The sequence below is a fragment of the Ranitomeya variabilis genome, chromosome 2, assembly GCF_051348905.1.
Source record: "Ranitomeya variabilis isolate aRanVar5 chromosome 2, aRanVar5.hap1, whole genome shotgun sequence".
Lineage (NCBI taxonomy): Eukaryota > Metazoa > Chordata > Amphibia > Anura > Dendrobatidae > Ranitomeya > Ranitomeya variabilis.
The window spans coordinates 721,318,695-721,340,289 of NC_135233.1; the positions used below are offsets into that span (position 1 = coordinate 721,318,695).

At 45.4% G+C, this 21,595-nt stretch overlaps 1 protein-coding gene across 1 annotated transcript in view; it reads left to right on the top strand.

Moving 5' to 3' along the window:
- The first annotated feature begins 8,602 nt into the window (after window positions 1-8,602).
- SLC35F1 (solute carrier family 35 member F1) overlaps window positions 8,603-21,595 on the top strand; it is a 642,523-nt gene continuing 629,530 nt past the window's right edge. Inside the window, exon 1 of the mRNA XM_077292852.1 lies at window positions 8,603-9,099. Within this exon, the coding sequence (XP_077148967.1) occupies window positions 8,990-9,099 (110 nt within the window). The 5' untranslated portion in view covers window positions 8,603-8,989. The remainder of the gene's footprint in view (window positions 9,100-21,595) is intronic.

The following is a 21,595-nucleotide window of genomic DNA, read 5'->3' on the forward strand; positions in this document are numbered from 1 at the left end:
ATGATATTTACAGGAAACACATTGGGTATTTGCGCTTTGGGAAAGTCCTGGTCCTGCTCTCCCCATACTTCTCCATATAGTATACTGCACTCCCCATAGTACTCCATACAGTATAATGCTATTCCATTAGTCCTCCATACAGTATTTTCCACTCCTAATAGTCCTCCACACAGTATAATGCTCTCCCCATTGTCACATACATTGTAATGCTGTCTATATAGTCCTCAATATCGTATACTGCTCTACCCATAGACCTCCATACAGTATACTGCTCTCCTCATATCTTCTTACATTATACTGCACTCCCCATAATCTTCCATACAATATACTGAACTCCACATAGTCCTCAATATAGTATAATGCACTTCCCATAGCCCTCCATACAGTATAATGTACTCCCCACAGTCCTCCTTACAGTACAAGCAGTCCCCATAGTCCTCCATACAGTATAATACACTCCCATAGTCCTCAATATAGTATAACGCACCCCATAGTCTTCCATATGGTATAATGCACTCCCCACAGTCCTCCATACAGTATATTGCACTCTCCATAGTCCTCTATATAGTATAATGCACCCCATAGTCATCCATACAGTATACTGCATTCCCCATAGTCCTACATACAGTATAATGCACCCCACAGTCCTCCATACAGTATACAGCACTCCCCATAGTCCCTCACATCGTATAATGTCCCCCACACTTTATGGAGGCCCCATACTGTATGAGGGTCCTCCACAGTAGTCCCTACAATGTATGAGGGGCCGTCATACTTTATAATGCCTCTGCAGTCACACCATATGTTTCAATTAAAATAAAAAATACATCATATGCTCATCTATTCCAGGATCCTGACGAGTCCTCCTGCAAAGCACCGGTGCATGCACTGGACATCAAAGTCTGGACACGGAGTGAAGACGTCACAGCGTCGGGACTCTCTGACTTCTTGCGCATGTGCCGGTGCTCCTGTCCTGGCATCACCTGCTGTTCTGTTCACCACAGGTTTAAAGCAATCTGCAGTCTACAAAACAGAAGAGTGGTAGTGCAGAGAGATCATGTCTCCCTGTCGTCCTGCTCTATTGCACAGATAGTTAGGGGTAGCATAGCACCGGGTGCGCACCTCAGAGCGTGGAGCCTGGAATGACTGCCCCCTGGTAGCTATGCTACTACTTGAAAAACAAGAACAATTACTACAATGATTGGTAAACATGACATGCTGTTACTTGTAGTTCCAATACTGAAGTATAAGAGGGTGAGGTATGCAGTGTAGATTTTATTGTACTCCAAGAAAATAAATGTGACACCTTGTGTGACGCTGTAATAGAAGAGAGTTGTAAACTCACATGACTTCTATCAGAGTGTAATCAATATTTTCACTGTGAAGTGATGGATGACTACGGGTGCTATGGATGAAATGAGAGCCAGTAGTGTGGAGGGTAAGTGTAAAGTCTGATCTGGGTTCCGAATTATGTAAGGAGTCTTTAATATTTGGAAGAGGGCTTCCATTTCTGCTGCAGCCTGCTGTTCACATATCTCCCTGTGAAGAGGTCTCCCAGACTGGTATTTTTGCAAGTGTAAGAGTGATGGACTATTCTGCTGCGTTGCTACCCCTGAAGACACAAATCACACTATGTGTAGAGTGTCATGCGGTTTTCCATGTAATGTGAATAGTGATGAGTGTCTTCTATATTGTGTGACGGTAATGTGCTGCGTATAGGTAATGTAAAGTGTTAATGTACTGTTCATATAGTTAAGTGGCTTAGCAACGGTATAGGACAATAGGTTTAGACAATAGGATAGGATATAGTTAATGGATAGAACTAGACCAGTGGATGGGGAATAGTGTTAGTAATAAGTGGGCACTCCCTGGTAGAGACTCAGATAGGGAAAAGCAGTGGCAAGGTCAAGCTCATATACAGTGGGCTGTTAGGGCCAGCACATACCAATTGTTCAAGGCCGTGAGAGGCCGCACTGATATCCTTCGCGGACATTTCTGCAACATTTGGAGCCTAGGGCTCGGTCCAGGTACTAGGGAGAGTGCCTGGTCTTCTGACATACAGAGGTCGGTGAATGCTGAACCACGCAAAGGGTACTGTAGGTGGCTGGTCCTAGGTGAACTTCTGAAGGGTACAGAAAATCCCTGAGGTAGACCGAGTCAGTCGGTTTAGTGATATCCCAAGATGAACAAGTGGTAGGGCTGAAGATGCGTTATACGACATAAGTAAGAAATATGAAGTACCTTGCCCTATCCCACATGTTATATCGTGATGAACTTGAACTGACAGGTGAACGTTTGCTTGTTGTAATTGCAGCGCCCCAGAGTCCTGGTTGTTGCAGTACTGTGGCTCCGCCACTAAGGGGAGCTATGGTACGTCTGATGGCACTGAAGGAGTTCATCTGATCAGGTATCACAGACACCAATACATTTCACAGTCGGGCCTCCGGGGGGAGCTAAGGGTTCTATTCACTAGGCCACTCCCCACCATAGTGGGTAAACTGGGGGTCAGGCAGGAAGTTAGATGAGAAAGCTGACTGGGTTGGAACCAGGCAACACCTTGTGGCAGAGGGTGTTGTGGGAGAAGATACAGTAGGGTCTCTGTCAGGGGTGGGATCCTGACAGAGGCTTGGCAACTTGAACGAACGTATCGGGACCGTGCCTGCTCAGGATAGCGGCGGTGCCCAAGGAAGGATTAGAAGCGAAATAGATTGTGCTGAGTGAGAAACGAGATCAGAGCAAGAGGAGAAATACCAGTAGGAGTCGTGCTGTAAGACCGAGGCAACATCCTACTGAGGCGCACTACCGGTGGCCGGAACGCCGAGGGAGTATCATAATATCTAGCTTCAAGCAATACTCTAAACAGCGGCAGGACAGTCAGACTAAGGCGGGCTGTCTCACTTAAATCACCTATGCAGTCTTGGGGGGCAACTTGTGGAGAGGGGCGACTCTAGGGTCCCGGAAGAGCTCCGAGCCTACCCGTCAAACGGGTGCCGTCCCAACCAGGACATCAGGGAGGGACGGAGGATTAGCAGAACATCATCTAATCGTGTTGTGAGGGAACTTAAGAAACAGACACAACAGTTGTGGGGACTTTCTGTAAGCACAGCAGGGAAGGACCACAACACCTAGCGCTAGAACGAAGGCACAGATTTCCACCTGTGAAGAGAACTCTGGAGGTGCCATTGGACCGGCCGGACTTGCGCAGCCTGGTGAACCGTGTTCTGGACTGAGGACCCAGAGATCTTCAGTAAAGAGGTAAAGAGACTGCAACCTGGTGTCCTCGTTATTTCCTGCGACCTGCACCGCACCACTACAGCATCACTAATATCATTTATCTATCCACATCTCTACACTGTGCGCCCCACGGCAGGGTCACGGACCGGGGTCTAGCCACCGTGACAACCCCAGAGCAGAGACTGTAGAGGCCCGGTACCAGGTACCCCTCGGCCCTGCGGCAGTGGGGGCGCTCCAACTTGGCGTCACGAACAGGATCTACTTAAGCCTGAAGAATCAGGTCATGTGTGCCTTGGAACTGTGATTTATTGTGCTTGGACTGTACTTTATTGCAAGGGCTGTGTGTTGTCACTTGCCGCCAAAAGTTCACGCCAAAACCGCCGCCATTACAGCGCTAAGGAGAGCGCAGGAGAAGAAGAAGGGCGTGGAAGTGGGCGTGAACAAGCTGAAGAGCGCGAAAGACAATGGCCGCCCAGTCTAAATATCTCGGCCCCTTGAGGACGTGCCCGTCAGCAGCCAAGATCCGCCTCCTGATCCTCAATGGTGGGCAGAGACAGAGAAAATGAAACCGCCCACGAAGGAGAGAGCGGGAAAAGGACCAGGAAGAAGGAGTGAGCAACATGGAGGACGCCATGGCCAGCCGCCCGGAGCCGGAGCGTGGGGTCGGAGCCGAGGACTCCCCCAGCTACCCGGAGGGGCACCGCAACCAGGCCTCCACCGCTGATATTGAATTCCTGCAGGCCAGAGCGGGCGAGCTCGGCGACCAACCCCTGCAGACGCAGCTGAGCACTGAGGCCGGGTGGAAGAAGACCATCATCGGAAGCCTCACCAGACATCTGTCGGCAGCCTCGTCTGGTCCGGAGCAAGAAAGAAGTTCCAGCGCTCCGAAGCCAGAAAGCAAGGCCCTGCCGGAAAGCAAGGTGCTGCAAACGGAGATGACAACGCCGCAGCGCAAGGCCCTGCAGCTAGCGTTCCAGACCCCAGCGGAGACGGAGCAGACCGGCACCGGAGGGACCGCATCTGAAGCAGGTATGAAGGACGACCCTGCCCTGACGACCGACACCACTCCAGTGACTGCTAGTGCCAAAGCTGCTGACTCCGTTCCAGTGACTGATCTTGCAGCAGCCGCTACCTCTGCTGCAGCAAATGCCCCTACTCAAGCAGCGCAGACCTCCATCGCTGCGCCCGATTTAACCGTACATGCAAGACGGATTAACTGCGTTTGTCCAGCACTGGGTGCAACCCTGGACCTCACTTTTCCCAGGCCAAGAGGGGTTAAGTGCCAGGTGCAGCCCTGGAAGCCGTCCAACTAAACCTCGGAAACCTGAAACTGTACATAGTTAACTGTTTGTTTCCCTGCTTTTTGCTACTTTAAACCCGACCTGGGTTATTCTTAAAGGGATCCCTTTGTTTACTCGGGATCCCTTCTTCTGCTTTTGCTCTTGTTTCCTGTTTCCTCATTGTTGAAAAGAACTGCTGAATCATGAACAGTGCATGAAACAAACTGCTTGTAAATAGTTTGCACCTTCTTAAAGGGGCTTCTTACTGGTTTTACTTCAAAAAGGACTCTTTGTGAAGATACCACACGGGAACCTTTGCTGAGTATGGACTGGTAGCTTGAGAAGATATGCTACCTCATAGAGACTTGGTCCCCTCTTAAAGGGGATGTTCATTGATGGTACTTAGAGAATGATGATGCTCTAAAAAGAAAAGTAATGATGCTGATATGTAACGGTTATATGTAATCAACTAGTTGAAAGAAAGAAATGTTTAATAATGTGTTCTAAAGTAAGGTAATTATTGGAAAGGTGCAGTAGACCCGTAGGGGTAGACATGAAGTCCTGCAAAAGCAAAAGTTAGAAGAGCGATGCAGCAGACCCGTAGGCAGAGGCGTAGCGTCCTGCATATTTGTCAGTAAGAAAGTAATGATGGAAGTTTAATGTTTTAAGAAAATGTATGATGCGTTAAAGAATGAGGACAGGAAGTGAACCCATAGGGGTTAGTCAGTGAGTCCTCCTAGGAGCCATATAGAGATGGCTCAGTGCTCTTAAACTGGAAGTAATGTTATGTTCTATACTGTGTATAGTAGTTGAAAAGACGGAAGGCTCGGGCTGAAAGGAGTGGTCCTGTAAGAAAGGAAAGGCAGTAGGTCTGGTGCCGTTAGGACAGGCGGTCCTGCCGATTTAAAGAAGGAGAATGTAAAAGTTAAATTACCTTATAATGTGATTATAAGAAGGTCTTTAGCGGATTCAGAGTGTACATCCTTAAAGGCGATGTTAAATTATTGTTCAACAATTTTGCACTTAGTAGAATACCCGGTTGGGTAAAAGAAAGTTAGTTATAGCATGTTGCTATTATATTTAACCATGTTTGTAACGTTCAAGTGTCCTCACCTCCCATAAAGGGAAGCCTGTTTAAATATGCTTACTGCTATTGCACTCACAAAAATTGTATGTCTTTTTGCTAACCTGTATTGTTGTTTTCTTCTCAGTCCTGGAGTACTGTGTTTAACCAGGGGGGAGTGCAGCGCCCCAGAGTCCTGGTCATTGCAGTACTGTGGCTCCGCCACTAAGGGGAGCTATGGTACGTCTGATGGCACTGAAGGAGTTCATCTGATCAGGTATCACAGACACCAATACATTTCACAGTCGGGCCTCCGGGGGGAGCTAAGGGTTCTATTCACTAGGCCACTCCCCACCATAGTGGGTAAACTGGGGGTCAGGCAGGAAGTTAGATGAGAAAGCTGACTGGGTTGGAACCAGGCAACACCTTGTGGCAGAGGGCATTGCGGGAGAAGATACAGTAGGGTCTCTGTCAGGGGTGGGATCCTGACAGAGGCTTGGCAACTTGAACGAACGTATCGGGACCGTGCCTGCTCAGGATAGCGGCGGTGCCCAAGGAAGGATTAGAAGCGAGATAGATTGTGCTGAGTGAGAAACGAGATCAGAGCAAGAGGAGAAATACCAGTAGGAGTCGTGCTGTAAGACCGAGGCAACATCCTACTGAGGCGCACTACCGGTGGCCGGAACGCCGAGGGAGTATCATAATATCTAGCTTCAAGCAATACTCTAAACAGCGGCAGGACAGTCAGTCTAAGGCGGGCTGTCTCACTTAAATCACCTATGCAGTCTTGGGGGGCAACTTGTGGAGAGGGGCGACTCTAGGGTCCCGGAAGAGCTCCGAGCCTACCCGTCAAACGGGTGCCGTCCCAACCAGGACATCAGGGAGGGACGGAGGATTAGCAGAACATCATCTAATCGTGTTGTGAGGGAACTTAAGAAACAGACACAACAGTTGTGGGGACTTTCTGTAAGCACAGCAGGGAAGGACCACAACACCTAGCGCTAGAAGGAAGGCACAGATTTCCACCTGTGAAGAGAACTCTGGAGGTGCCATTGGACCGGCCGGACTTGTGCAGCCTGGTGAACCGTGTTCTGGACTGAGGACCCAGAGATCTTCAGTAAAGAGGTAAAGAGACTGCAACCTGGTGTCCTCGTTATTTCCTGCGACCTGCACCGCACCACTACAGCATCACTAATATCATTTATCTATCCACATCTCTACACTGTGCGCCCCACGGCAGGATCACAGACCGGGGTCTAGCCACCGTGACAACCCCAGAGCAGAGACTGTAGAGGCCCGGTACCGGGTACCCCTCGGCCCTGCGGCAGTGGGGGCGCTCCATAATGATCTTGGTGTCCCCTGAATTGTGTGCGGCGGCTTCTCAGGATGGATTCTGGAGACAGCAGAGGCCCACAGCCTACAAGTGAGTGTGATACACCCCACACCTGGCAGCACACAGGGACTGGGACACTGTTTTCCTGTAAAGTGCCAGAGTGGAACTGGACAGCAGCTGGGTCATGACTACCGCTCTTGGCAACTTTATCCAGTCATCGTTGATGGTTTCATGGGACAAAACCAGCACTACCGTCATTTTATATTTCTATTTCACTGAGAGAACTGAGATGAATGATGGGAAGCCAGACACATTTCAAACAAATCAGAAAAAGAGACTGTCTCAACTCTTTCATGGTGTATGTTTATTCCTAGAATGTGATTGGCCAGCCTAGAGGGAACTAAACTTGCTGTTTAGCACCCCTTTCTGTCTGTTGGCAGGGGAGATTAGCTGCACAAAGTTAATTAACCCTTTAAAACCCCAGTTACTTGTTAGAATTCGTGAAGTGTCAGAGATTTGATGCCAGTTTTTATGCCCAGAACCCATTTGGTCCAGGATGGAGTGAACTGAATTTGGCACCATGGAGTATCCCTTTATGTGTTTTGGCAGTTTGAGATCGGTGGCCCAAAGTAATATAACATTTTTAAAACAGCGCTTATTCAAAGTTTGATTTACTGCCCATTTTGGTGCCCAGAATGTCATTGAACTGATTCTGATGCGGGGCATCCTCTTCTATATAGTGATGCAAAATAATTTAACCCGTTAAAAACAACATTTTTAGCCATTTTCTCACCATTTACTTACTTGAATACTTGAAAATTGGATGTCTGCCCACTTTGATGCCAGATTTAATGCCCAAAACCCATTGTGCCGACACAGAGAGAAATGATTATGAAATGAGGTATCCCTTGTTGTGTGCCTGCTGTGAGTATTGCAGCCCAAAGTCATTTAACCTTTTTTAAAACACCACTTACTTATTAGAATCTGTGAACATTGGCTGTGCGCCCACATTGATGCCAGCTTTAATGTCCAGAACACATTTGGGCAGCTTGGACTGAACTTATTCTGATGTGGAGCGTCCCCTCTGTGTGTCGGCGGTGTGAGTTTACACGGTATTTCTCTAAAAGCACCAGTTACATTTATGAATCTCTAACAATTGGCTGTCCTCCCTCTTAGAACAGTCTTTTTGCCCAGTATTGAGTGAGCTGACTCTGATGCGGTACATCCTCTTCTATATGTCTGCAGTGTAAGATCAGCTGCCCAAAGTAATTTAACCTTTTAAAAACAATGCTTACTTTTTTAAATCAGTGAAAATCAGCAATTTGCCCACTATCGTTTATGCCCAGAAAACATTTTGTACAGTCTAGATTGGACTGATTTTGATGTGAGGCATCCATATCTCTACGATTGCAGTGAAAAATCAGTGTCCTAAAGTCATTTAACCCTTCTGACAACACCTTTCATGACCCAATTTGCGCCAGTTGTATAATTTTTGTAGCTGCTGTCAAGTGTATTCACCTCAAAGCACCTCGCTGCATTTTATTTTATCATTATGATAATTAAACTTGTTAAATTGCAAAAAAAAATAGATTTTTTTTTGCAAATAAGAAGCTTCTGAACTTCATCATCTACTTTTTGGTGCCCTCTGCTGGTCCACGTAGGGTACGCCATAGAGAGCATGTATTGAGGGGAGTACAGCCCACCAGCTCGGCTGCCTTGCAGATCCTGCTGCACACCTCCCTTATTCTCATCCGCTCATTGACTCTGGCCACACAAGCTGCACTGAGCTCACAGGGACAGATCATTACTGCACTGGAAGAGTTAAATGACAATTGAACTGAGGGGCTTGAGCGCTTGCTCGTATCCAGTTATCACTCCCTTCATCTTCATCTGAAGCGTTTATGTCTGATCTCGAGGTCCAATCAACTGTGTGACTGGTCCTCTTGGCATTACAGAACCTGTGGCTGCGATCCCCCTTGCTTCAGCAGCGCTAGGTCCCGGTGTGTAGTATCCCGGGTTGCAAGCTCCTCTCCTTTGGGAGCCAGAAGATGCGCCCTGCCCTCTGAGACTGGAAAAGCGATGATTCCCGAGCAGGCAAACCATGTTGTGTCCACCATCGAGAACCTACCAGCGGAGAGCATCTCCACCAGCCCTGGCCTTCTGCAGAGGATGAGGAAAGTGTTTAACAGGTGAGAGGCTTCCTGCTATGGCCATGTACAGCAGACAACTAATGATAAAGTGGTCAGTGTCCAGATGATGGAGCAATGTCTGATGTGACACAGGACTGGATCTGAAATATGGAGGGTTGGCGCAGGGTTGCAATGGAAGTTTTCTGAGATCACACAATGAGCTGCTCTTTCACATCTTAAACAAAGCAGATCAATGACTTGAGGGTCTCTGACGATTGTATTACCTAGTCTTTCATTCTGCATGTTGTGTCTGTTCCCTGATATTAGTTGTGTACAGAGTCAGACTGAGGTGCCCAGGGCCCACCAGTAACATTGACTCTGGGGGTCCATTGTTTAGCTGCATGCAAATATTACATTACCCTCCTTCACAAATTTACCTATGCTTCTATTTAGTAAACTGGGCTTACTTCACTAAAAGAATGATGAGATGCTGCCTTTATACATACTACGGCTCATGTGGAAGGATGGGCGCTTACTCCTCTATAGAGGCCCACCGGGAAATTCACCTGTTCTCCCAGGCTGGTGGTGTGAGGTGTATAAATAAACTGAAGATCCTTGAGCAATTTAATATTGTCTGTGTATCTCCTGCTACCTGTGGAAGAATCAGCCTTGGCTAAGGCGAGGAAATTCCTAGGTTCTCCAGTGAAAGCTTTGTACTATTCATAGCAGCAGATCAATCAGTGCTCAGGTTTACCTCGACTCATACTGCTAAGAATGACAAGCTGGAATGAAAAATAGACTTCCCGGAGTCAGCATTGTGTTAGTCAGGTGTAGCTCGGAGGGACTAACACCGTTCTCCTTGTTCAAAGTAACAATTTACCAAATATTTTGCTTAGAAAACACTTTTTTTTGTAAAACATCATGACGTTGGTTATATCAAATAGTAAAATATTAGATTAATAATAAAACTTACAATACAGGTCAGGTAATGATTAACTAGTGTCCTAAACATTCCCGCTCTGTGTAATACAAGCATATATGTATGGGTAATTGTGTGTCTGCTACATGAAGTCCGATCCTCACCTGTTCTTAGAAACACATTATAGAACGGTTAGAATCATGGATCTTAATATTCCTTTCTGACTTTCCGGAGACTTTGAATTTCGTGATGTAGGATCACAATGGAAGGAATATATTGTTTCAGAAAATACTGCAAAGTATTTTGTTTTCATCCTACTCTATCGCCTTACGGTACACTGGGGCTGTTTTATGTCATTATGTTGTAATAACCTTGTGTAATTGTAGGAGATACTATCTCTAAAGGTTCTTGTGTGAAGGTCCATACATGTCTATAAGATTAGAGGTCTGATGGCGTAATAAATTTCAGGGAACCACTATGTTCTCGGTAATGACCACTTGTCTACAGGAGTGTACCGCATCCAATGGCTGGTTGTGACCAACTATGGGCTATGCTTTACAATATTGTAGATATATCCTAATTGCATTATGGTGTCAGAGTGAGATGAATGAAATACCAGTACGATGTATAATTTCTCTGCAAATATTTGCAAATTCATGATTTCTTGTTTCCTTACAATTAAGTTGTGTCTCCTCAATTTCTGATTGGACGTGACTCCCAAATATTCACATAAAGCTGAATGTGGCTCAGTAGGTACAACAGACTGGAGTCCTATGGCCTAAGTCAAAGCTTAAGCTGTAAAGTGCCCCCTAGTTGTTGGTAAGGCACAGCCTCAATAACTCAATAAGTGTTGAAAAGCTGAACATTCCTTTATCTGGGTGAAACGCGATTGACTCATTTTGTAGTTATTTGTCTGGTATACAGAATTCAGCAGACACATTGACTAGTATTTTTAATTTTAGCATGAACTTCCACCATGACTAATGAGGCCCAGGCACGCACTTGCTATGTCTGATGAAACACTAAGGTTCCGTTCGCACGATGAGTATTTGGTCAGTTTTTGAAGTTGCAGATTTTCTGCAGCATTTCTGCCCGGATTTGGTAAATTAGGTTACTTGTGTATTTTAAATGCATTTTTGACTCTGCGGTTTTTGTTTTTTCATGTTTTAAATAAAGCTGCTTTGTTTTTGGCTTTGGCAAAACTTTATTGATACAGTTGTGTTAGGTTTACATGTCTTATTAGTGCTTTTCCTCAGCGGAAACATACTAAAAACGTATGTGTTTTTACTTTCAGATTTTCCACATCTAATGTAAATATATGGGGAAAATCCGCCCAAAACGCTCAGCGTACCCACTAGAGAAATTGACATGTTTCAGATTTCAGTGACACACCGTGAGAAGTCAGTTTACGCAGCATAAAAGAAGCACGGTGGGCATGAGATTTCTATAAATCTCATCCACTATACTGGACCAGTAAGATGCTGCGCTTTTTGCTCAGCGAAAATTCGAAGCATCAAAACCTCATTGTGTGAACTTAACCTAAAAGTAATATCATGTTAGGGTATGTTTCCACGGTACGTAAACGCTGCTTGTTTGACGCTGCAGCGTCAAACAAGCAGCGTCCAGATGTTCCAGCATAGTGGAGGGGATTTTATGAAATCCCGTCTCCACTATGCGTGGAAACCCGCACGCGGCGGCCCTGCGACTCCGGACATGCTGCGCGTCTTTTCAGAACGCAGCATGTCCGTACACCTTGCGGGGACGCAGCGTCCCCGCAAGGCATATCACAGGGCCCTATGGCGAGGGGTGCGATGATCCCGGATGTGTACTGTACACATCCGGCACCATCGCGTCCCATTAAGGGGGCGGGGCTTAGCGCCGAGCGGCTTCGCCGCTGCGGCGATCCCGCCGGCGAAACGGACCGTGGAGACATACCCTTATAGTGATTTACATCAGGGCTTCTCAAACTAAGCATTTACATTTGCAGTATAATGATATATCGCTCCTGAAGTCATGGAATATTTAGTTGATGCATTAGTTTCTACCTCTCTTTCTCTTCTCTCTCCATGTAGTATCTTCTCCTGAGAATAAGACTAGAGAGACAGATTTATTATTGAATTTGAATCTATTTTGTGCTTTTTTTTGGTCTATACCTGTTGTTTAATTTGTTCCAAATTCTTCTTTTAATTTGCGCTTTTTTAAAGTCACTTTTTATGTGTTTCCAGATGTTTTCACCTGATTCACCATTTGCAACTTTTTAAAAAGTTGCAAAATGCACTGCAGTGGTTTTATGTATGTTAGAATTTTTTTGCAATATTTTGCTAAATGTGCGACTCAAAAGGTTGAAGACAAAAATATAGATGATTTGCTTTGTCAAAAATTAATGAATTGCATGAGCCATTTTTTCTTCACATAGCCAAGGGCATAGCTACAGGGGGTGTAAATGATAGCGTTCACACAACGGCCCTGGTGTCTGATGAGCTGATATAAATTTTTATTACTAAGCGCAGCAGAGCTCTTTCAATTAATATTAGTAATAGCAATAATTTTGACACTCTTACTCAAGCCCTACCATGTGTTTTATATTACTTAATTTGCTCCTTTACTATTACAAATCCCATCAATTTCATATTACATGAGCTGTAATTTACCGATTTACATCTATGAAGTATGGAGAAACACCATCTTAATGTGAATTGAATTATGTAGCATTTTCATGATATTCCATTTACAAATTCTAAATCCTGCAATATAAATGGGACTGTTTGAAGGATGCACAATTCATCATCCTGTTGTGATTACCTGAGTGTGAAAGGAATCTAACCTCCTCCAGAGTGAGGAAGGGACCGAATCCACTCCAAAGTGTTGAAGGAACCTAATACACTCCAGAGTGTGGAAGGAACCAAATGCACTCCAGAGTGAGGAAGGGACTGACTGCACTCCACAGTGCAGAAGGTACCAAATGTACTCCAGAGTGTGGAAGGGACCGAATCCATTCCAGAGTGAGGAAGAGACTGAATCCACTCCACAGTGTGGAAGGGACCGAATCCACTCCACAGTGTGGAAGGAATCTAACCCACTCCACAGTGAGGAAGAGACCGAATCCACTCCACAGTGTCGAAGGGACTGAATCCACTCCAGAATGTGGAAGGTATCAAATGCACTCCAAAGTGATGAAGGAACCTACTACACTCCAGAGTGTGGAAGGAACAAAATGCACTCCAGAGTGAGGAAGGGACTGACTGCACTCCACAGTGCAGAAGGTACCAAATGTACTCCAGAGTGTGGAAGGGACCGAATCCATTCCAGAGTGAGGAAGAGACTGAATCCACTCCACAGTGTGGAAGGGACCGAATCCACTCCACAGTGTGGAAGGAATCTAACCCACTCCACAGTGAGGAAGAGACCGAATCCACTCCACAGTGTCGAAGGGACTGAATCCACTCCAGAATGTGGAAGGTATCAAATGCACTCCAAAGTGATGAAGGAACCTACTACACTCCAGAGTGTGGAAGGAACAAAATGCACTCCAGAGTGTGGAAGGGACCGAATCCACTCCAGAGTGTGGAAGGAACCAAATGCACTGTAGAGTGTGGAAGGAACCTAATCCACTCCAGAGTGGGGAAGGGACCGAATCCACTCCAGAGTGTAGAAAGGACTGAATCCACTCCAGAGTGTGGAATGAACCTAATCCACTCTAGAGTGTGGAAGGGACTGAATCCACTCCAGATTGCAGAAAGGGCCGAATCCATTTCAGAGTGTGGAAGGAACCTAATCCACTCCAGAGTGTGGAAGGGGCCAAATCCACTCCAGAGTGTAGAAAAGTGTGGAAGGAACCTAATCCTCTCCAGAGTGTGGAAGGGACTGAATCCACTCCAGAGTGTGGAAGGGACCAGATCCATTTCAGAGTGTGGAAGGGACAGAATCCACTCCAGATTGTGGAAGGGACCGAATCCACTCCAGAGTGTGGAAGGAACCTAATCCACTCCAGTGTGTGGAAGGGACCGACTCCACTCCAGAGTGTGGAAGGAACCTAATCCACTCCAGTGTGTGGAAGGGACTGAATCCACTTCAGAGTGTGGAAGGGACTGAATCCACTCCAGAGTGTGGAAGGGACTGAATCCACTCCAGAGTGTGGAAGGGACCAAATCCATTACAGAGTGTGGAAGGGACAGAATCCACTCCAGATTGTGGAAGGGACCGAATCCACTCCAGAGTGTGGAAGGAACCTAATCCACTCCAGAGTGTGGAAGGGACCAAATCCACTAGAGAGTGTGGAAGGGACCGAATCCACTCCAGAGTGTGGAAGGGACCGAATCCACTCCAGAGTGTGGAAGGGACCGAATCCTCTCCAGAGTGTGGAAGGGACCAAATCCTCTCCAGAGTGTGGAAGGGACAGAATCCAGTCCAGAGTGTGGAAAGGACTGAATCCACTGCAGAGTGTGGAAGGGACCTGACCCACTCCAGAGTGTGGAAGGGACCGAATCCAGTCCAGAGTGTGGAAGGGACAGAATCCAGTCCAGAGTGTGGAAAGGACTGAATCCACTGCAGAGTGTGGAAGGGACCTGACCCACTCCAGAGTGTGGAAGGGACCGAATCTAGTCCAGAGTGTGGAAGGGACAGAATACAGTCCAGAGTGTGGAAGGGACTGAATCCACTCCAGAGTGTGGAAGGTACCAAATGTACTCCAGAGTGTGGAAGGAACCAAATGCACTCCAGAGTATGGAAGGGACCGAATCCACTCCAGAGTGAGGAAGTGACTGAATCCACTCCAAAGTGTGGAAGGGACCGAATCCACTCCACAGTGTGGAAGTAATCTAACTCACTCTACAGTGAGCAAGGGACCGAATCCACTCCACAGTGTGGAAAGGACTGAATCCACTCCAGAATGTGGAAGGTATCAAATGCACTCCAAAGTGTTGAAGGAACCTAATCCACTCCAGAGTGTGGAAGGGACCGAATCCACTCCAGAGTGTGGAAGGGACCTAATCCACTCCAGAGTGTGGAAGTAACCAAATGCACTGTAGAGTGTGGAAGGAACCTAATCCACTCCAGAGTGGGGAAGGGACCGAATCCACTCCAGAGTGTAGAAAGGACCGAATCCACTCCAGAGTGTGGAATGAACCTAATCCACTCCAGAGTGTGGAAGGGACTAAATCCACTCCAGATTTTAGAAGAGTGTGGAAGGAGCCTAATCCTCTCCAGAGTGTGGAAGGGACTGAATCCACTCCAGAGTGTGGAAGGGACCAAATCCATTTCAGAGTGTGGAAGGGACCGAATCCACTCCAGAGTGTGGAAGGAACCTAATACACTCCAGAGTGTGGAAGGGACCGAATCCACTCCAGAGTGTGGAAGGGACTGAATCCATTCCAGAGTGTGGAAGGGACCGAATCCACTCCAGAGTGTGGAAGGGACCGAATCCACTCCAGAGTGTGGAAGGGACCGAATCCACTCCAGAGTGTGGAAGGGACCAAATCCACTCCAGAGTGTGGAAGGGACCAAATCCACTCCAGAGTGTGGAAGGGACTGAATCCACTCCAGAGTGTGGAAGGGACCAAATCCATTTCAGAGTGTGGAAGGGACAGAATCCACTCGATTGTGGAAGGGACCGAATCCACTCCAGAGTGTGGAAGGAACCTAATCCACTCCAGAGTGTGGAAGGGACTGAATCCACTCCAGAGTGTGGAAGGGACCAAATCCACTCCAGAGTGTGGAAGGGACCAAATCCACTCCAGAGTGTGGAAGGGACAGAATCCAGTCCAGAGTGTGGAAGGGACTGAATCCACTCCAGAGTATAGAAGCGACCAAATCCACTGCAGAATGTGGAAGGGACCTGACCCACTCCAGAGTGTGGAAAGGACTAAATCCACTTCAGAGTGTGGAAGGGACAGAATCCACTCCAGAGTGTGGAAGGGACCGAATCCTCTCCAGAGTGTGGAAGGGACAGAATCCACTCCATAGTGCAGTGTGACACAGAATCGCTGCTCTTGTTAGTTAAGCATGCTCTCGTAACTCAACTTCATATGAATTCTTTCCCAGCAATAGTAGGGCATTTGTTGAAGCTTCTGAGAGATGCCCATTTATTCTATGAAAGGAACATAGGCCACTAGTGATTAATGAACTGTCTAGGCTGAATGTGCTTTTCTTTGTAGCACTAAAACAGGAAACATATCCAGTATGGGACTTAGAGGGTCCTAACAAATGGACCTCAGCTGTATACTGACATGGCGACATGTGTCCTCAGAGTTTCCTGGTGCCTCTCATGGATGCTTGAATAAAATCATTCCAATGATTGAAATGCAGTTACATGTCTCGACAGTCGTAGAATATGGATGTTTAATAGCCTTGTTAGATAATTATACTACTATGAATTTGCTGGATTTCAGAAGTGACACATAATTCAACAATATATCAATATATGAGTTGAGGGAGAAGAAAGGAAACATGCATATATATAATCAAATAGTATTTAGAAAGGGAGCATTATTCCCACCAACAAAAGGTTCTTATTTTATCCTCTTCAAAAAACAAAAAGAAATCAGGCTAAGCTGGTACACAGTAAACACTAGCGTATGGCGTGAGGGAACAGTGCATGACAAAGGGATTTAAAGGGAACCTGTCAACTCGGAAAATGTTATTTACCTGTGGATATAGGGTTAATCTAGGGTAAGTAGCATCATAATGCTGCCCTACCACCATATTAAAAGTGTGGCTGCCAGGAGAAAATGACTGGTAATTTATTTTCTCCTGGGAGCCACCAGCTTTCAGTTATGGGGACATCTGTGAGGAGCGATCTTTCAGTCAAAATGGCGGGCATGCTTACAGTCTCCACTCACTCCACTAAATTCCCTATCACTATGTCTTTAGAATGTGAGAGGAAATCGGAGTACCTGGAGGAAATCCACACAAATTCAGGGGGAATGTACGAACTCCTTGTCCTTCACTGCACACACTGATCATTAGTTTTCAGCCATGTACATTGTTTTGTGAATGTTATAATGAGAGGTAAACTGTAGTACTCAGCAGGGATCACTACAATGTACGAAGCCTCAGTGTTCCACTACATACCGCGCTTAGATCCAGCTGCTTCCAGGTGATCTATGGGGGTGCCAGGTGTCTGCCCCCTACCGATCTCCTGTTGATTACCTTTCCCACAGATAAGCCATCAATATGCAATATGCAATGTCACTAAATGATGCAGAGAGAATATTAAAGAATAATGCTGTTGTACCATGACATGAGCCATGCTCTTTTATCAGCAAATTCTATTTCACCGCTGCTGCTGTCTGAAGAGATAACATTTCATGTAATAGAATGTGAAAGAGAAATGGGGAAATTGTATGATTATTTTTCTTCTGGAAAATGCTTATACATATTCAGTATTCTGCAATTTCCTATTCAATTATCTCCCAAAATCATTCCATAACACTCTGCGAACCCATTACCTACAAATAAGAAAACAGTAGGCACTCCTGTTGTTAATAAAACCAAATCAACAAATAGCTGCACACTCAAAGAAGATTATAGGGTTTTCTCCGTAAGTGTTTTTTTTTCCTCTTTATTTAACCAGTGATGAAAAGAAAGGCTCAGTCTTACGCTGCTATTAGAGAGGTCGAAAATTGGGAAAAGAGCAGTCGTAGGAATACCTGTTCCTATCATTCCATCAAAATAGGCCTTTAATCAACTTACAGATTAGCACAATCTGTTCCACTTTTTTTCTATATACTGTATATATGTATATATATATAACTTCTGGAACTAATTGCTCCTGTGCATTTCTGACCCACTTCTGACTGTTTTTTGGCTCTTCTTCACATATATACTGTAGATCCAAGGTCAAGTCTTGGCCTTGCTTTGTCCACATGACCTTAGCTCAAGTACAGTGAAGCAGTCACCACATCTCATTCCTGATACATGACAATACATGACAATCAGCCATAGTTCAATGCTTGCTTCTAAGCAAATGTCTTTTTAACCCCTTTCTGCCATCAGACGTACTATTCCGTCCATTTGACCCGGGCTCTAATTCCCATGGACAGAATAGTACATCTAACGACATCAGCCGCGCTCACGGGGGAGCGCGGCTGATCGCCACCGGGTGTCAGCTGACTATCACGGACCGCTCCTGGCACATTAACCCCTGAAACACTGCGATCAAACATGATCGCAGCGTTCCGGCTGCATAGGGAAGCATCAGGCAGGGAGGGGGCTCCCTGCGTGCTTCCCTGAGACCCTCGGAGCAACGCAATGTGATCGTGTTGCTCCAAGCGTCTCCTCCGTCCTTCTCCCTGCAGGCCCCGGATCCAAGATGGCCGCGGGGCTCCTTCCGGGTCCTGCAGAGAAGTGGCTTGCAAGCGCCTGCTCAGAGCAGGCAAGCCTCCTTCAGTGCCTGTCAGATCGCTGATCTGACACAGTGCATTGCAAAGTGTCAGATCAGCGATCTGACACTTTACCATGATGTCCCACACTGGGACAAAGTAAAAAAAAAATATTTACAAGTGTAAAAAAAAAAAAAAAAATCAGAAATAAATAAATAAAAATATATATATTGTTCCAATAAATACATTTCTTTATGCAAATAAAAAAACCCAAAACAATAAAAGTACACATATTTAGTATCACCGCGTCTTTAACGACCCGACCTATAAAACTGTCCCCCTAATGGACCCCTTCAGTGAACACCGTAAAAAAAAAAAAATAGGCAAAAAACAATGCTTGATCATCATACCGCCGAACAAAAAGTGGATGGAATAACACGCGATCAAAAAGATAGATATAAATAAACATCATACTGCCGAAAGCGTCATCTTGTCCCGCAAAAAACAAACCGCCATACAGCTCCATCAGCAGAAAAATAAAAAAGTTATAGCCCTCAGAATAAAGTGATGCAAAAATAATTATTTTTTCTATAAAATAGTTATTGTATAAAAGTGCCAAAACATAAAAAAATGATATAAATGAGGTATTGTTGCAATCGTACTGACCCGAAGAATAAAACTGCTTTATCAATTTTACCAAACGTGGAACGGTATCAACGCCCCCCCAAAAGAAATTCACGAATTGCTGGTTTTTGTTCATTCTGCCTAACAAAAATCGGAATAAAAAGCGATCAAAAACTGTCATGTGCCCAAAAATGATACCAATAAAAATGTCAACTCGTCCCACAAAAAACAAGACCTCACATGACTCTGTGGACCAAAATATGGAAAAATTATAGCTCTCTGAATGTGGTAATGCAAAAAATATTTTTTGCCATAAAAAGGATCTTTTAGAGTGTGACAGCTGCCAAACATAAAAACCGCTATAAAAACCCACTATAAATAGTAAATCAAACCCCCCATTATCACCGCCTTAGTTAGGGAAAAATAATACAATAAAAAAATGTATTTATTTCCATTTTCCCATTAGGATTACGGTTAGGGTTGGGGCTAAAGTTAGGGTTGGGGCTAAAGTTAGGGTTAGGGTTGGAGCTAAAGTTAGGGTTAGAGTTGGGGCTAAAGTTAGGGTTGGGGCTAGAGTTGGGGTTAGGGTTTGGATTACGTTTATGGTTGGGTTAGGGGTGTGTCAGGGTTAGGGGTATGGTTAGGGTTGGGATTAGGGTTAGGGGTGTGTTGGGGTTAGGGGTGTGTTGAGGTTGGGATTAGGGTTTGGGGTGTGTTCAGGTTAAGGGTGTGGTTAGGGTTGGGATTAGGGTTAGGGGTGTGTTGGGGTTAGGGGTGTGGTTAGGGTTGGGATTAGACTTATGGGTGTGTTGGGGATAGGGTTGGAGTTAGAATTGGGAGGTTTCCACTGTTAGGCACACCATGGGCTCTGCAAACACAACATGACGTCTGATCTCAATCCATACAATTCTGCGTTGAAAGAGTAAAACGGTGCTCCTTCCCTTCCGAGCTCTGCCATGCACCCAAACAGTGGATTACCCCCACATATGGTGTATCAGCGTACTCAACACAAATTGGACAACTTTTGGGGTCCAATTTCTTCTGTTACCCATGGGAAAATACAAAACTGGGGGCTAAAAAATCATTTTTGTGGAAAAAAAGGATTTTTTATTTTCACGGCTCTGCGTTATAAACTTTAGTGAAAAACTTGGGGGTTCAAAGTGATCACCACGGTCTAGATAAGTTCCTTGGGGAGTCTAGTTTCCAATATAGGGTCATTTGTGGGGGGTTTCTACTGTTTAGGTACATCAGGGGCTCTGCAAACGCAACGTGACCCCCACAGACCATTCCATCAAAGTCTGCATTCCAAAACCCCACTTCTTCCCTTCCGAGCTCTGCCATGCACCCAAACAGTAGTTTTCTTCCACATATGGGGTATCAGCGTTCTCAGGACAAATTGGACAACAACTTTTGGGTCCAATTTCTCCAGATACCCTTGGGAAAATACAAAACTGGGGGCTAAAAATCATTTTTGTGGAAAAAAAGATTTTTTATTTTCACGGCTTTGTGTTATAAACTTTAGTGAAACACTTGGGGGTTCAAAGTGCTCACCGCACATCTAGATAAGTTCCTTGGGGGGTCTAGTTTTCAAAATTGGGTCACTTGTTGGGGGTTTCTACTGTTTAGGTACATCAGGGGCTCTGCAAACGCAACGTGATGCCCACAGACCATTCCATCAAAGTCAGCATTCCAAAACGCCATGTCTTCCCGTCCGAGCTCTGCCATGTGCCCAAACAGTAGTTTTCTTCCACATATGGGGTATCAGCATACTCAGGACAAATTGCACAACAACTTTTGATGTCCAATTTCTCCAGATACTTTTGGGAAAATACAAAATTGGGGGCTAAAAGATCATTTTTGTTGGAAATTTTTTTTTTTTAATTTTCACGGCTCTACATTATAAACTTCTGTGAAGCACTTGGGGGTTCAAAGTGCTCACCGCACATCTAGATAAGTTCCTTAGGGGTCTACTTTCCAAAATGGGGTCACTTTCAGGTGTTTCCACTGTTTAGGCACATCAGGGGCTCTCCAAACAAGACTTGGCGTCCTATCTCAATTCCAGCCAATTTTGCATTGAAAAGTCAAATGGCACTCCTTCCCTTCTGAGCTCTGCCATGTGCCCAAACAGTGGTTTACCCCCACATATGGGGTATCAGCGTACTCAGGACAAATTGTACAACAACTTTTGGTGTCCAATTTATCCTGTTACCCTTGGGAAAATAAAAAATTGGGGGCAAAAAATCATTTTTATGAAAAAAAATAAGATTTTTTATTTTTACAGCTTTACATTATAAACTTCTGTGAAGCACTTGGGGGTTCAAAGTGCTCGTCACACATCTAGATAAGTTCGTTAGCAGGTCTACTTTCCAAAAGTGGGTCACTTGTGGGGGATTTCAATGTTTAGGCACATCAGGGGCTCTCCAAACGAGACAAGGCGTCCTATCTCAATTCCAGCCAATTATGCATTGAAAAGTCAAATGGCGCTTCTTCCCTTCTGAGCTCTGCCATGCACCCAAACAGGGATTTATCCCCAGATATGGGGTATCAGCGTACTCAGGACAAATTGCACAACATTTTTTGGGGTCCAATTTCTCTGTTACACTTGGGAAAATAAAAAATTGGGGGCGAAAAATCATTTCTGTGAAAAAAATAAGATTTTTTATTTTTACGACTGTACATTATAAACTTCTGTGAA